This window comes from Rhinopithecus roxellana, chromosome 8, assembly GCF_007565055.1.
Source record: "Rhinopithecus roxellana isolate Shanxi Qingling chromosome 8, ASM756505v1, whole genome shotgun sequence".
NCBI lineage: Eukaryota > Metazoa > Chordata > Mammalia > Primates > Cercopithecidae > Rhinopithecus > Rhinopithecus roxellana.
The window spans coordinates 125,295,568-125,310,856 of record NC_044556.1 but is presented as its reverse complement, the minus strand read 5'-3'; the positions used below and the strand labels follow the sequence as shown (position 1 = coordinate 125,310,856).

General features: G+C 43.6%; 1 protein-coding gene and 1 pseudogene across 3 annotated transcripts in view; both read left to right on the top strand.

Moving 5' to 3' along the window:
* TNR (tenascin R) overlaps positions 1–15,289 on the top strand; it is a 419,993-nt gene that overhangs the window by 391,513 nt on the left and 13,191 nt on the right. For both annotated transcript variants that reach the window (XM_010367389.2, XM_030936693.1), the window contains one exon: positions 13,783–13,934. In XM_010367389.2, coding sequence (XP_010365691.1) covers positions 13,783–13,934 — 152 coding nt within the window. The remainder of the gene's footprint in view (positions 1–13,782; positions 13,935–15,289) is intronic.
* Positions 7,220–7,756, top strand: LOC115899213 (annotated as a pseudogene). Its single transcript, XR_004058923.1, has one exon. The product of XR_004058923.1 is annotated as a 60S ribosomal protein L23a pseudogene (transcript).

Genomic DNA, 15,289 nt, shown 5'->3' with positions numbered 1-15,289 from the left:
CTTGTAGTATAGTTTGAAGTCAGGTAGCATGATGCCTCCAGCTTTGTTCTTATGACTTAGGATTGTCTTGGCAATACAGGCTCTTTTTTGATTCCATATGAACTTTAAAGCAGTTTTTTCCAATTCTGTGAAGAAACTCATTGGTAGCTTGATGGACATGGCATTGAATCTATAAATAACCTTGGGCAGTATGGCCATTTTCACGATATTGATTCTTCCTATCCATGAGTATGGTATGTTCTTCCATTTGTTAGTGTCCTCTTTGATTTCACTGAGCAGTCGTTTGTAGTTCTCCTTGAAGAGGTCCTTTACATCCCTTGTAAGCTGGATTCCTAGGTATTTTATTCTCTTTGAAGCAATTGTGAATGGAAGTTCATTCATGATTTGGCTCTCTGTTTGTCTGTTACTGGTGTATAAGAATGCTTGTGATTTTTGCACATTAATTTTGTATCCTAAGACTTTGCTGAAGTTGCTTATCAGCTTAAGGAGATTTTGGGCTGAGACAATGGGGTTTTCTAAATATACAATCATGTCATCTGCAAACAGGGACAATTTGACTTCTTCTTTTCCTAACTGGATACCCTTGATTTCTTTCTCTTGCCTGATTGCCCTAGCCAGAACTTCCAACACTATGTTGAATAGGAGTGGTGAGAGAGGGCATCCCTGTCTTGTGCCAGTTTTCAAAGGGAATTTTTCCAGTTTTTGCCCATTCAGTATGATATTGGCTGTGGGTTTGTCATAAATAGCTCTTATTATTTTGAGGTACGTTCCATCAATACCAAATTTATTGAGCGTTTTTAGCATGAAGGGCTGTTGAATTTTGTCAAAAGCCTTTTCTGCATCTATTGAGATAATCATGTGGTTCTTGTCTTTGGTTCTGTTTATATGCTGGATTACGTTTATTGATTTGCAAATGTTGAACCAGCCTTGCATCCCAGGGATGAAGCCCACTTGATCATGGTGGATAAGCTTTTTGATGTGCTGCTGAATCCGGTTTGCCAGTATTTTATTGAGGATTTTTGCATCGATGTTCATCAGGGATATTGGTCTAAAATTTTCTTTTTTTGTTGTGTCTCTGCCAGGCTTTGGTATCAGGATGATGTTGGCCTCATAAAATGAGTTAGGGAGGATTCCCTCTTTTTCTATTGATTGGAATAGTTTCAGAAGGAATGGTACCAGCTCCTCCTTGTACCTCTGGTAGAATTCAGCTGTGAATCCATCAGGTCCTGGACTTTTTTTGGTTGGTAGGCTATTCATTATTGCCTCAATTTCAGAGCCTGCTATTGGTCTATTCAGGGATTCAACTTCTTCCTGGTTTAGTCTTGGAAGAGTGTAAGTGTCCAGGAAATTATCCATTTCTTCTAGATTTTCTAGTTGATTTGCGTAGAGGTATTTATAGTATTCTCTGATGGTAGTTTGTATTTCTGTGGGGTCCATGGTGATATCCCCTTTATCATTTTTTATTGTGTCTATTTGATTCTTCTCTCTTTTCTTCTTTATTAGTCTTGCTAGTGGTCTGTCAATTTTGTTGATCTTTTCAAAAAACCAACTCCTGGATTCATTGATTTTTTGGAGGGTTTTTTGTGTCTCTATCTCCTGTCTCTATCTCCTTCAGTTCTGCTCTGATCTTAGTTATTTCTTGCCTTCTGCTAGCTTTTGAATGTGTTTGCTCTTGCTTCTCCAGTTCTTTTAATTGTGATGTTAGAGTGTCAATTTTAGATCTTTCCAGCTTTCTCTTGTGGGCATTTAGTGCTATACATTTCCCTCTACACACTGCTTTAAATGTGTCCCAGAGATTCTGGTACGTTGTATCTTTGTTCTCATTGGTTTCAAAGAACATCTTTATTTCTGCCTTCATTTCGTTATGTACCCAGTAGTCATTCAGGAGCAGGTTGTTCAGTTTCCATGTAGTTGAGCGGTTTTGATTGAGTTTCTTAGTCCTGAGTTCTAGTTTGATTGCACTGTGGTCTGAGAGACAGTTTGTTATAATTTCTGTTCTTTTACATTTGCTAAGGAGTGCTTTACTTCCAATTATGTGGTCAATTTTGGAATAAGTGCGATGTGGTGCTGAGAAGAATGTATATTCTGTTGATTTGGGGTGGAGAGTTCTATAGATGTCTATTAGGTCCGCTTGGTGCAGAGATGAGTTCAATTCCTGGATATCCTTGTTAACTTTCTGTCTCGTTGATCTGTCTAATGTTGACAGTGGAGTGTTGAAGTCTCCCATTATTATTGTATGGGAGTCTAAGTCTCTTTGTAAGTCTCTAAGGACTTGCTTTATGAATCTGGGTGCTCCTGTATTGGGTGCATATATATTTAGGATAGTTAGCTCTTCCTGTTGAATTGATCCCTTTACCATTATGTAATGGCCTTCTTTGTCTCTTTTGATCTTTGATGGTTTAAAGTCTGTTTTATCAGAGATTAGGATTGCAACCCCTGTTTTTTTTTTTTTTTTTTGTTCTCCATTTGCTTGGTAGATCTTCCTCCATCCCTTTATTTTGAGCCTATGTATTTCTCTGCATGTGAGATGGGTCTCCTGAATACAGCAGACTGATGGGTCTTGACTCTTTATCCAGTTTGCCAGTCTGTGTCTTTTAATTGGAGCATTTAGTCCATCAACATTTAAGGTTAATATTGTTATGTGTGAACTTGATCCTGCCATTATGATATTAACTGGTTTTGCTCATTAGTTGATGCAGTTTCTTCCTAGCCTCGATGGTCTTTACATTTTGGCATGTTTTTGCAATGGCTGGTACCGGTTGTTCCTTTCCATGTTTAGGGCTTCCTTCAGGGTCTCTTGTAAGGCAGGCCTGGTGGTGACAAAATCTCTAAGCATTTGCTTATCTGTAAAGGATTTTATTTCTCCTTCACTTATGAAACTTAGTTTGGCTGGATATGAAATTCTGGGTTGAAAATTCTTTTCTTTAAGAATGTTGAATATTGGCCCCCACTCTCTTCTGGCTTGTAGAGTTTCTGCCGAGAGGTCTGCTGTTAGTCTGATGGGCTTCCCTTTGTGGGTAACCCGACCTTTCTCTCTGGCTGCCCTTAAGATTTTTTCCTTCATTTCAACTTTGGTGAATCTGGCAATTATGTGTCTTGGAGCTGCTCTTCTCGAGGAGTATCTTTGTGGTGTTCTCTGTATTTCCTGAATTTGAATGTTGGCCTGCCCTACTAGGTTGGGGAAGTTCTCCTGGATGATATCCTGAAGAGTGTTTTCCAACTTGGTTCCATTTTCCCCCTCACTTTCAGGCACCCCAATCAGACGTAGATTTGGTCTTTTTACATAATCCCATACTTCTTGCAGGCTTTGTTCATTTCTTTTTCTTCTTTTTTCTTTTGGTTTCTCTTCTCGCTTCATTTCATTCATTTGATCCTCAATTGCTGATACTCTTTCTTCCAGTTGATCGAGTCGGTTACTGAAGCTTGTGCATTTGTCACGTATTTCTCGTGTCATGGTTTTCATCTCTGTCATTTCATTTATGACCTTCTCTGCATTAATTAGTCTAGCTATCAATTCTTCCACTCTTTTTTCAAGATTTTTAGTTTCTTTGCGCTGGGTACGTAATTCCTCCTTTAGCTCTGAGAAGTTTGATGGACTGAAGCCTTCTTCTCTCATTTTGTCAAAGTCATTCTCTGACCAGCTTTGATCCGTTGCTGGCGATGAGCTGCGCTCCTTTGCAGGGGGAGAGGCGCTCTTATTTCTTGAATTTCCAGCTTTTCTGCCCTGCTTCTTCCCCATCTTCGTGGTTTTATCTGCCTCTGGTCTTTGATGATGGTGATGTACTGATGGGGTTTTGGTATAGGTGTTCTTCCTGTTTGATAGTTTTCCTTCTAATAGTCAGGACCCTCAGCTGTAGGTCTGTTGGAGATTGCTTGAGGTCCACTCCAGACCCTGTTTGCCTGGGTATCAGCAGCAGAGGTTGCAGAAGATAGAATATTGCTGAACAGTGAGTGTACCTGTCTGATTCTTACTTTGGAAGCTTCCTCTCAGGGGTGTACTCCACCCTGTGAGGTGTGGGGTGTCAGACTGCCCCTAGTGGGGGATGTCTCCCAGTTAGGCTACTCAGGGGTCAGGGACCCACTTGAGCAGGCAGTCTGTCCGTTCTCAGATCTCAACCTCCATGTTGGGAGATCCACTGCTCTCTTCAAAGCTGTCAGACAGAGTCGTTCGCGTCTGCACAGGCCTCTGCTGCTTCCCCTTTTGTTGTTTAGCTGTGCCCTGTCCCCAGACGTAGAGTCTACAGAAACAGGCAGGTTTCCTTGAGCTGCTGTGAGCTCCACCCAGTTCGAGCTTCCCAGCGGCTTTGTTTACCTACTTAAGCCTCAGCAATGGCGGGCACCCCTCCCCCAGCCTCGCTGCTGCCATTTCATTTAGATCACAGACTGCTGTGCTAGCAATGAGGGAGGCTCCATGGCCGTTGGACCCTCCCGGCCAGGTGTGGGTATAATCTCCTGGTGTGCCCGTTTGCTTAAAGCGTAGTATTGGGGTGGGAATTACCCGATTTTCCAGGTGTTGTGTGTCTCAGTTCCCCTGGCTAGGAAAAGGGATTCCCTTCCCCCTTGCGCTTCCCAGGTGAGGCGATGCCTCGCCCTGCTTCAGCTCTCACTGGTCGGGCTGCAGCAGCTGACCAGCACCGATTGTCCGGCACTCCCTAGTGAGATGACCCCAGTACCTCAGTTGAAAATGCAGAAATCACCGGTCTTCTGTGTCGCTCGTGCTGGGAGTTGGAGACTGGAGCTGTTCCTATTTGGCCATCTTGCTCCGCCCTGCCTTAGCTTTTTTAACGTTTTCTTTCTCTTTATTCTTACTTTTTATGTTCTCAAAGAGTTCCTTAACCAGAACTTCCAATTCACTTGCTTACTTTTTAGTTTATTCAAATCCCTTATTCACCCTATCTGCTGTATTCTTACTTTAAACTGTTAATATATTAATTTTTATTTATTCGATTTTTAAAAAATCCTGTTTCATATTGTCAATTTACTTACCTCCTTAAATAAAGTTATTGTGCTTAATTTAAATTCTGTTCTAATAATTCTATACCAGATGATCAATCTCATAATGGTTGTGGTCTTTCTTTCACAGTAGTCTTATTCTTCAGTGAATGGATATTCTGTGAGCTCATGTTCCTTTGGGGTTATCAGCTCCTCCGCCTGGTAGTGCAGGTATTAGAAAAAGGCCACAGACATGTGAAGGGTAGACAGTGATTACTCCATGGCAATATGAAAGACAAACAAAACAGACTTTTTCAAAACTTTCTTCCAAGCCTTCCTCTCCCTTTATTTGGTGTTGTTTGGTTTTGTGGGGTTTTGTTTTGGTTTGGTTTGGTTTCTTTGTTTTTTGTGGTTTTTTGTTTGTTTTTTGTTTTTTGACAGTCTCACTCTGTCACTGGGGCTGGAGTGCAGTGGCACGATCTTGGCTCACTGCAACCTCTGTCTCCAGGGTTCAAGAGATTCTCCTGCCTCAGCCTCCCGAATAGCTGGGATCACAGGCACCTGTCACTATGCCCAGCTAATTTTTTGTATTTTTAGTAGAGACAGTGTTTCACCATGTTGGCCAGGCTGGTCTTGTTGGTTTGTTTGTTTGTTTGTTTTGTTTCTTTTGTTTGTTTGTTTTTATCAAACTAATGCTGCTGCGATGAATGAGTTGTGCAATGTTCCCTCTTGTTCTGTTTCCTGGAAAAGAGTGTATAAAATTGATGATATTTATTCTTTAAATTCTTGGTAGAATTCAGAGTGAAGCTACCTAGGCCTGGAAATTCTTTTTCTAGAGATTTTACGCACAAATTCTATTTTTAAAAATAGTTTCATACTATTCAGGTTATCTTTTCATTTTATCTTCCACAACTTTGGGGATGTGGTGATTTTCAAGAAATTAGTCCACGTCATCTAAGTTACTGAATTGATTTCCATAGAATTGTTTGTACTATTCAATAGGACAGGGACATGTGGTCCCCTACAGGGAGGCAGTGAAGCTTGCCAAGCAATAATACAACCTACTATTGAGGCAGGAGAATAGGGTCTAGAGGCAGGGAGTGTAAGACCAATTCATGCTGATTTCTCAAAGCTGGATCAAAAGGAAAACACCTGAGTATGAAGGCAGGTACCCTAAGGTCAATTAACATCAACTTCCTAAAATTAAACCAAAATAAAAAAACCCATCTCCCCATGCCTAGTAACAAAGGTTCAAAGCCTGCTCACCCTACAACCCTCCCCCATCCACCACATCTCAGATGGAAAGGGAAAGTGTCCTAGATTGGCCACCCTAAGCACCAGTCATCCCTTCATCTGCATTCAATTCACCCCAGCCTTTAGCCACAGACCAAAACCTTCATTCAGATAAGGGGTAGCTGATAGAGATCTCAAAAGGAGTACTTAACACCCAGGAAATTTTGTAACCAAGCCCTTGAGCTGCTTGCCCAGGTGCACTCTCACCTTGTGGAGTGCTTTCTTGCTTTAATAAATCCCTGCCTTCTCTGCTTCATTCCTGTGTTTCATTCCTGTGTTACTTTGTTTGTGTGTCTTGCCCAATTCTTTGTTCAAAAACGCCAAAAACCTGGACATCTGGCACTCGAGGCCTGCCTTCCAGTAACACCACAGGTCGAAGGTGACATCGTGAATGTTACAGCAGGACCTTACATATTATTATATACAGAAGCTGCTCTGGCCTATTTTAAATTGTGTTGTCCCAAATGTTTTCAGAAAATCTAATTTTAATTTTCCTTTTCGTAACCATAGGGGAGGAATAGGATATAGTGCTCACATGGCATCATACATTTAACGAACACTGATTGAGCACCTACTTTAGGTTAGACACTGTTCTAAGTGCTCAGTGATGAATAAGGTAAGAGCCAGATGATTAGACTCTCATGGAACTTACATTCAAGGGGATGAGGCAATGGGAATTGACCAAAAACTGAGTAAATAAATAAACAGAGTAATGGAATAGGGACAGTGTAAAGAACTGACTTCTAGGACAGCACCTATAGTAGGAAGTCTTTCCTGATTATCACTTGCCACTTCCTCCACCGATCCCAGACCCTGGTCTCAACTACGGTGGTCAGGACAGGCGTCTCTTTAACTGAGACATGTGAGGCAAGACTTGAATAATGAGAGTGAATCCACAAAGAAGAGCATTCCAGGCCTAGGGAGGAGTAATTACTACAGCCTGAGGGAGGAGTACGTTTGGTCTTTTCCATCTGTTAAAAGAAAGCCGTTTTTTTCACAAGATGGCGCCGAAAGCGAAGAAGGAAGCTCCTGCCCCTCCTAAAGCCGAAGCCAAAGCAAAGGCTTTAAAGGCCAAGAAAGCAGTGTTGAAAGGTGTCCACAGCCACAAAAAAAAGAAGATCCGCACGTCACCCACCTTCCGGCGGCTCAAGACACTGCGACTCCGGAGGCAGCCCAAATATCCTCGGAAGAGGGTCCCCAGGAGAAACAAGCTTGACCACTATGCTATCATCAAGTTTCCGCTGACCACTGAGTCTGCCATGAAGAAGATAGAAGACAACAACACACTTGTGTTCATTGTGGATGTTAAAGCCAACAAGCACCAGATTAAACAGGCTGTGAAGAAGCTCTATGACATTGATGTGGCCAAGGTCAACACCCTGATTCGGCCTGATGGAGAGAAAAAGGCATATGTTCGACTAGCTCCTGATTACGACGCTTTGGATGTTGCCAACAAAATTGGGATCATCTAAACTGAGTCCAGCTGCCTAATTCTAAATATATATATATATATCTCTCTTTTCAACATATACGTGCCTCTCTGTCAATTTCTGGTTAGGCTGGGAGGCCACACACAGACACTGACATAACAGGGCTTGGGCAAGACTCCTGTTCTACTCATCCTTTTGAAATATTCACCCTGCCACTCTACCATGTGTGATCACTCCAGAGATCTTTATGACTAGAGTTAGTGTCCTAGTAAAACCGGAACTCAGAACTTGCCTCCATGGTTGGGGGTAACAAGAAGCTGTACAAGAACCCCTTCTTTTATCTCTGGAAGAGGCTGTGTATGAAACCAATGCCCAGGGTTTGAAGGGCATTAGCATCCATTTCAGGGGAGTGTGGATTGGCTGGCTTTCTGGTAGCATTTTGTCCTCACACACCCATCTACTATGTCCAACCGGTCTGTCCACTTCTCTCACCCCTTGCCCAATAAAGGACAAGGACTTCAAAAAAAAAAAAAAAAAAAGAAAGCCAATGAGGCTGAAGAAGAGTGAAAGTGGGAAGGAGTGCAGGACAAAGATGGAGTGTACAGAGCTTTGTAGGCCATGGTAGGGATTATGGATTTTATTCTAATTGCAATAAAGAAGGGTTTTTGGCAAGTAAGACATAAGATGAAATCAGATCACATTCACATTATAAAAAGGTCACTCTGGCTAAAGTGTGGAGAATGAATGCAGGTGTGACCAGAATGGCATCAGGGAAATCAGTAGGAAGTGTCATCAGGACCCAGCCCTCCCTTGCCATGTTGAAGCAAGAGCCACAGAGAGGGGCCGGGCTGGCAACTGCCAGTCTGTGACCAACCTAATCTGCCATGAAATTGGATCTTCTGATATAAGTGGATCCACAGAATAATAAGACAAATGATGTCAGAACATTCCTCTAGTACTAGGATGCTTTTAGCTGACTTGTGAAGGGAAGATTTGGATGTCTGTTGCACTTGCCCTTGGGCAGAAGGCAGGTGGTCTGCAGAACCTGAGGACCTTCTTCCAGAGCTCTGTTTAGTGTGAACACATCAAAGCTGCCTTGTTCAGTTAATTATCCACTTACTCTATTACTTCCTTAAAAGTTATTGTCACTCTCCTCCTGGGTTCCCACTACTATATCCTGAATGGGGTCCTGCCTCCAGGCTCACCCCCATCTAATTCATTCTCCACACTGCAGTGAGAACGTTCTTTCTAACAAGTTGAGCTTAAAGTCCACCAAAAGACTCTTCCTCCAATTGCCTCCATAAATGACATGATCCAATCCCTGCTTACCTCCCCAGGGCTCTCTCTCTTCCATCCTACCCGATTCTTGCTCTGTCTCCTGCTAAACCTTCAACTTCCCAAAGGGGCCATACTTTTGCACAGGCCTGGAACACCTTTCTCCACCAATTTGTGGCCAGCATCTAGGTCAGTTCCTAAGGTCACTTTCTGATTAGCAGTTATCACCCCCTGTCCTATCCCAGGCCCCCACTGCTCACCCCGTCCTTGCCAGCCAGGCATCATTGCACACCCACATCCAAGTTTTGGCAGCCCGCAATGTTTATCTCTTTCCCAGAGCATTTAGAGCTCAAGGTTATATTTGTTTCTCCCACCACAGCATGAGCAGCCTGAAAGGTTGTGACTGTGTCTTTTCCTTCTTTATATTCCCATCTTTTAGCCCAGTATTTAGAACCCCAACAGACACTCTGTTATATATTTGTTGAATTGGTAAGAGTGTAAACAGGTAAATACACTGGGAGACGCTGTGAGGAGGCCAAGTGGCTCACCCCATGTGGGCTGAGCAGGTAACCTTGCCCTGTCAGCAGACTCAGGCTGCCCCGACAGTCTAGTCAGCTACTCTGCAGATGTGGGCCATTGATTCTAACAAGGGAGAGTCACCCACAAACAAGCTTCTGGGAAAAACAAATCTAAGTGCTTATAGCCAGAGGTGGCTGCCTGCACTTCTATGGAGCAACACTGTGTTCTGTGCTTACAGAGAAACCTCCTGAGGCTATTTTCAGAGACAAATGCTGACATTGTGGCTTCAGACCTGATGCTGAGGTCAGAAAAGTGGACAGACACTTGCCAGGGCCATTAAAGCTGATCATTTTAAAGGAACACCCAAGAATCCAAAACAAGTAAGGGGCAGGGCCAGGACAGAGGAAGTCTGTCCCAGCAGCGGTGGTCCCCCAACTGCACTGCGTGTCATGTAGCTTGCTCAACTCCACTCAGCATTCAGCCTCCACTGCCCAGAACAAACCAATTTCTGAGCAGTTCTTCTGGTGAACACCATGGTCCTGTTGATCTCACAATTACATCTAGAAACACTTAACCATGAGACGTTTCAGTGTACCAAGCACTTCTTGTGGCTTTTCTCTTAACTTAGTAATCACCGCAGCCTGTGCTAAAAAAAAATAAAAATTAAAAGTTTCTTCATCAGTCTAGGCTCCAATTATTGCACCACAAGGAAGAAAAACCTTCCAGTTTTGCTCTTGGTCTTAAGATTTTTGCTTTGGGAAAAATTACTGAGCTGATGTATGTTGGGGTTAGAGGCAAGTTTCTGATAATATTAAACGGTGTGATGTCCAGAGAGCTAGGAATGCCTGAAATTTGCCCTGACAGTCTCCTAAAATGTATGAAGCCCCAGTACATTCACACTGAATACAGCAGAGCAGGAACCAGTGTGCTCTTTATTATTAGTTAAGCCAAAGTCCAATGACCCCCAAAGCAGAACAAAACAATAAAAGCTAGAACACAAAGCTTAGACTCAAGGCTAAATACAATCTCTTATCCCCTCTCCTTCCTATCACACTCAATCTAATTCTTGGAACCAGCCCACTCAAGACATACCTACTGGGAAAGGGAAAGAGGAGGAAAGGGGGCGAGTGGGGGAGAGAGAGACAGAGATACAATCTATAGTATGTATCCACCCAGCCACAGGGATCTGGGCAGAGAACACAGACCACAGGGCTCCTCTGAAGCACTGCTCAGTTTGCCAGTTCCACCTCTTGGCCTCTAGAGAAGAGGAAAATGTGCCAGACAAAGAGTGGGTTCAAATCCAGCTGGTCTTCAGACTTGTCTGAGAAGCTTCAGTAAAACACTGATTCCCTGCACCACCCCCTGATATTCTGATTCAGTGAATCTGCTATGGAAACCAGGAATCTGAATTTTAATAAGGTCCCAGTCTGAGAACTATTAGTGAACCTCTGCCTTCTCTTGTCTGCAAAAAAGGAATAATATTTTGGACAAGGATTAGAGTTGCAGGCTGGAGCGGGTTGAAAAGGAATGGTTTTGCTGTAAATGTGGTGTCTTCTCCAAGTTCCGAAGATGCGAAAATCCCAGGTTGCTGCTCCTGATAGTCTGTGTGAGCAAAATGCTTCTTGTCTTTACATTAATGCCACAGACTAAATCACAGCAAATGGAATCTATAAACAACCAAATGGCCTTGCAATTTGTCAAAGGGAAGGCAAGCACACCCAGCAACCATGCATCATTGCCTCATGCACATCTGGGGAGCCTCCCTCCCAACCAACAAGATCACTGCCGGGCTGGAAGGAAGAAAGCATGGTCCTTCCTCTCCCAGGGTATAATCTGGGATTTTATCCCATCCAGTGTTTTGGCGCCCCTTAGAAAACACTTTTTTCTTCAGATAATTTTATTCTTATTTTCTAACTTTAAAAAATGAATCACTCTTTTATGATAGCCATTCAGGTATTCAAAACTCCCCTTCTCCAAGTCATCTCAGTTTACTGTATTTGTAAGTCTCGCTTTAAAGCAACTAATATGTTTGAGCCTTTACAAAGTATCTCTAATATAAATATTAAATCAACCTACATCATCAATATGAAGAAGGCTGCGTGAGATCATTTCTTTCCCCATTCTGATGTTTGGATTTATATGTGTATTTGTATGAGACTGTCATTTTGAGATTTGTGGGGAGATGTTTTGTTGGGGAGACATTGATATTGGAAAGAAATTTGGGGTTCTGGCTCCTTCAGGAAGCTGAGTTTATTGAATGAAGAACCTTTCTTCAGGAAAAAGGACTATTAGTGCATACCTTAGGAATAAGCTAAAGACCAAGGGCATTAATTGCTGATCTTCTAAAATGAGAAAATCAGTGAGAGGAAAGAGGAGAAAGAAAGGCAGACAGGCTGGATGTTCCAGAGTCCAGGTCAAGAATGACCAGGAAGCCAGGAGATAATAGCAGTGCTCCCAAAGCAGCAGGGAGAGGGGACAGAGACAGCTCACACCTGTCTCCTGAAATGTAACTGTAGCCTCTAGGGGTAGGTGGCATCGGGAACTGTGAAGAGTTCTAGGACATGCTGCAGATGACAGTTAGCTTTTCTGCAGCTATTAAAGAAATCAGTTTGAGAGGGTATGGATATTTGATCTGAACATAGAAATTTTTGAGATCTTTAATCTTTGGGGTCTTTTTGCTTGTATGATAAATGCAGGTATTAATTAATACTTTGCTGTATGCATAGATTTCTATCTTCAGTAAATTCTATCATACACTATATTTCCTGCTTTAGTAGGGTGCAAAGAGCACTTAACCCATCTGAAAATGTGAGTTCCAGCAATCTGAGTCATGTAATCTTTCTAAGTGCAGTTTCCTTCTCTGTAAAATAAGTATATCTATACCAATCTGCGTTCCTCTCAAGTTTCTTGCAAGAATTAAATGGAAATAAAAACACTTGGTAAAGGACAGGTTTTATAGAAATATATTGTCATTCCCTGGTATAACCATGCCTGCAGTAGGCAATGCCTTTGTTCTAAACTATGGTAGGTGGGTGCGCCCTCCACAGGGGCAGGGTGGGGAGGGCAGTGGCAGCAAGTTGAAGGGCAGTCCTGGTGTGGGGGGGTGGGGACCAGTTAACACATCTCCGGGGGGCCTTCCATAAACCGACTCCAACCACCTCTTCCAGACATAGGAGGCTTCACTGGTGATCTATAATGGGGTCTGAGATGATCAGGGCTTTCAGTGAGTTTGCTATGTTGCCATCCGTGGGTGGCGTTGGGCTGTCACTTACTCTGACTCATCAGCGGGCCCTATGTCTCACCTGTAGTGCACCGGTTCTGCCACTAGGGGACACTGCAGTGACTGACACGTGCTGTCCCTCCACCGCCTCTCTTCTTGACTGCAACAGTTCAAGGATGCAGAACTAGATCAATCGCAGCATGCCCTTCGTTAACCCAGAAGATCATTCTATTTACAGAGCACCCAAACCACCCTTTCCCACACAACAAGCTCTGCCTTTAGCTTGCTCTAGCAGCTCCTGCAGTCCAGAAAAGCTCCTCCCGCGGGCTTTCTGCTGGTTCGCTTTCCTGGTCAGCATTAAAATTTGCCCTGAAGCTAAGCTCTTCAAGACACAGGATTTAAACTCCTCTTTCAGCTAATTAGATATTGTTCTACAAATTGGGCTGTTCTCTCTGAAAGATGAGCTGCAATTTACTTCCCCTGCCCCCTCCTTAAACTTAAACTGAACTGTAAAGCATGGCCACTTGATTGTTTAGTCCAGTCAGGAGATTATTTTGTACAAGGAATAGATAATTCATCTTCTTGCTAATGCCGAGCTTGTTTGGGCATTCCTTAATGGCTACTGTAAAGATGATAGAAAGCTTTGCTCAGATGCCTCTCATCCTTTTGAAAGGTGGAGACTGCAGTGATTTATTTTGGCCCATGCATCTGTAATCATTGCCTGAGTAACCAATCACTAGCTGCATTAACACATCTTTGCCCTTCAAGGGGGAGATTTTTATTATCCTCATTTTACTGATAGGAAAACTGATGCCCAATTGGTTTACTTAAAGTCCAATAAATAGGTAACTGGTGGAGCTAGACCATAAACTCAGCCCTTTAGTCCTCAGATCCCATGAAACTGTATGTTGTCTGATAAGTCTAACAACAGTTGAGGAAGGGAAATCCAAGAGGATGCCAAGTCCCCACATTCACACCTTGAGCTCCACTGAGGATTTCTTGCAGCTGTTGATGATGTACCAGGAGGCCTGCTAAGACCTTCTATGATCCAAGGAGCTCTTATGCAAAGTGAGAGAAAGAATCCTTTCTGGACATTGTCTATTTTCCTTGCAGGGGGCCGGGTGTTCCCTCATCCTCAAGACTGTGCCCAGCATTTGATGAATGGAGACACTTTGAGTGGGGTTTACCCCATCTTCCTCAATGGGGAGCTGAGCCAGAAGTTACAAGTGTACTGTGATATGACCACCGACGGGGGCGGCTGGATTGTAAGTACAGGCGGCTGCTCTCCTTGCACGGAAGCATCCTCGGTGTTCTAGTCTACCTAGCTCAGCACCTGCCAAGCCAACTTCACCATCCTTCTGGCCATCCTGTTATCATGCCCCATATGTCCACCTTGGGGCTCCTCATTGCCCTCAGGGCCCTCGTTCAGCAGTTCAATCATCTGTCTGGCCAGGCAGGGAAAGGAATAACTATACCTGTCCTTACAGAAGGAGGAGGAAGAAAGGACAGTTAAGCAGGAGGGTGCTGGGGAAAGGCAGTAGCAGCTCTGTTGGGCCCAAGGATCTTGCCTGCTGAGAAATGCATCTATAATAAAGTAGTGGAGGTACTGGGCAGAGTGGCTCATTCCTGTAATCCCAGCACTTTGGGAAGCCGAGGAGGGTGGATGACTTGAGGCCAGGAGTTCGAGACCAGCCTGGCCAACATGGCAAAACCCTGTATCTCTACTAAAAATACAAAAATTAGCTGGGCATAGTGGCGCATGCCTGTAGTCCCAGCTACTCGGGAGGCTGAGACAGGGGAATCACGTGAACCCGGGAGGTGGAGGTTGTAATGAGACAAGACCATGCCACTGTATTGTAGCCTGGGTGACAGAGTGAGTAAGACTCAAAAAGCAAAACAAAAACAAACAAAAAGGCAGTGGAAGAAAAGTATTTCTGTATGAAGAGGTGATTACTGCCACAGAGAGATGATCAGAAGCCTCCAATTGAGGATTGCGTATGGGAAAGCAGATGAGGGCCCAAACATGGATAGCTGACTCCCCTTCCCCATTCTTCCCGGGGTCTCCTTGGTTCTTCCCCAGAGCCGTCACAACCGTCAGGGAGCACCAGTGGTCAGGAAAAGAGAGACACTGTTTCCTGTCACCACCCTCCTCCGATGCCTGATAGGGCAATACAGAGTGAGGGAAAATAAGGGCAGCCTCCTTAATGTAAGCCTGTCGGGGCAGCCGGGAGTTCCCACCGCCTGGCCCTAAAGCAGCCCAATATTAGCCAAATCGCTTTAGGATGGAAAACCAGCCCCTCCACCCTTCTTTGGATTCCCTCTCTCACTCTGCTAACAGTGCTGGATGTTTCCTGGTACAAAACGGGTAGGTTTCGAATGGTGATGTGCTCATAACAGCTACTCTTGGGAGACATTTTCTTTTATGTTTCTGACGTATTTGTGCCTCCTTCTTAAAGCATAATTGGAAATTGAAGCCAAGGTTGATATATTGGAGGTTAAATAAAATAAGCACTTAAACAGCTCAGAAAGTGAATGATATGCAATATTGCTTTGCCTGCAATAGGCCGATGACAGTTACTAGCTGATTTGAAGTAGGTCCTATTCTTTTGGTGAGAAATGC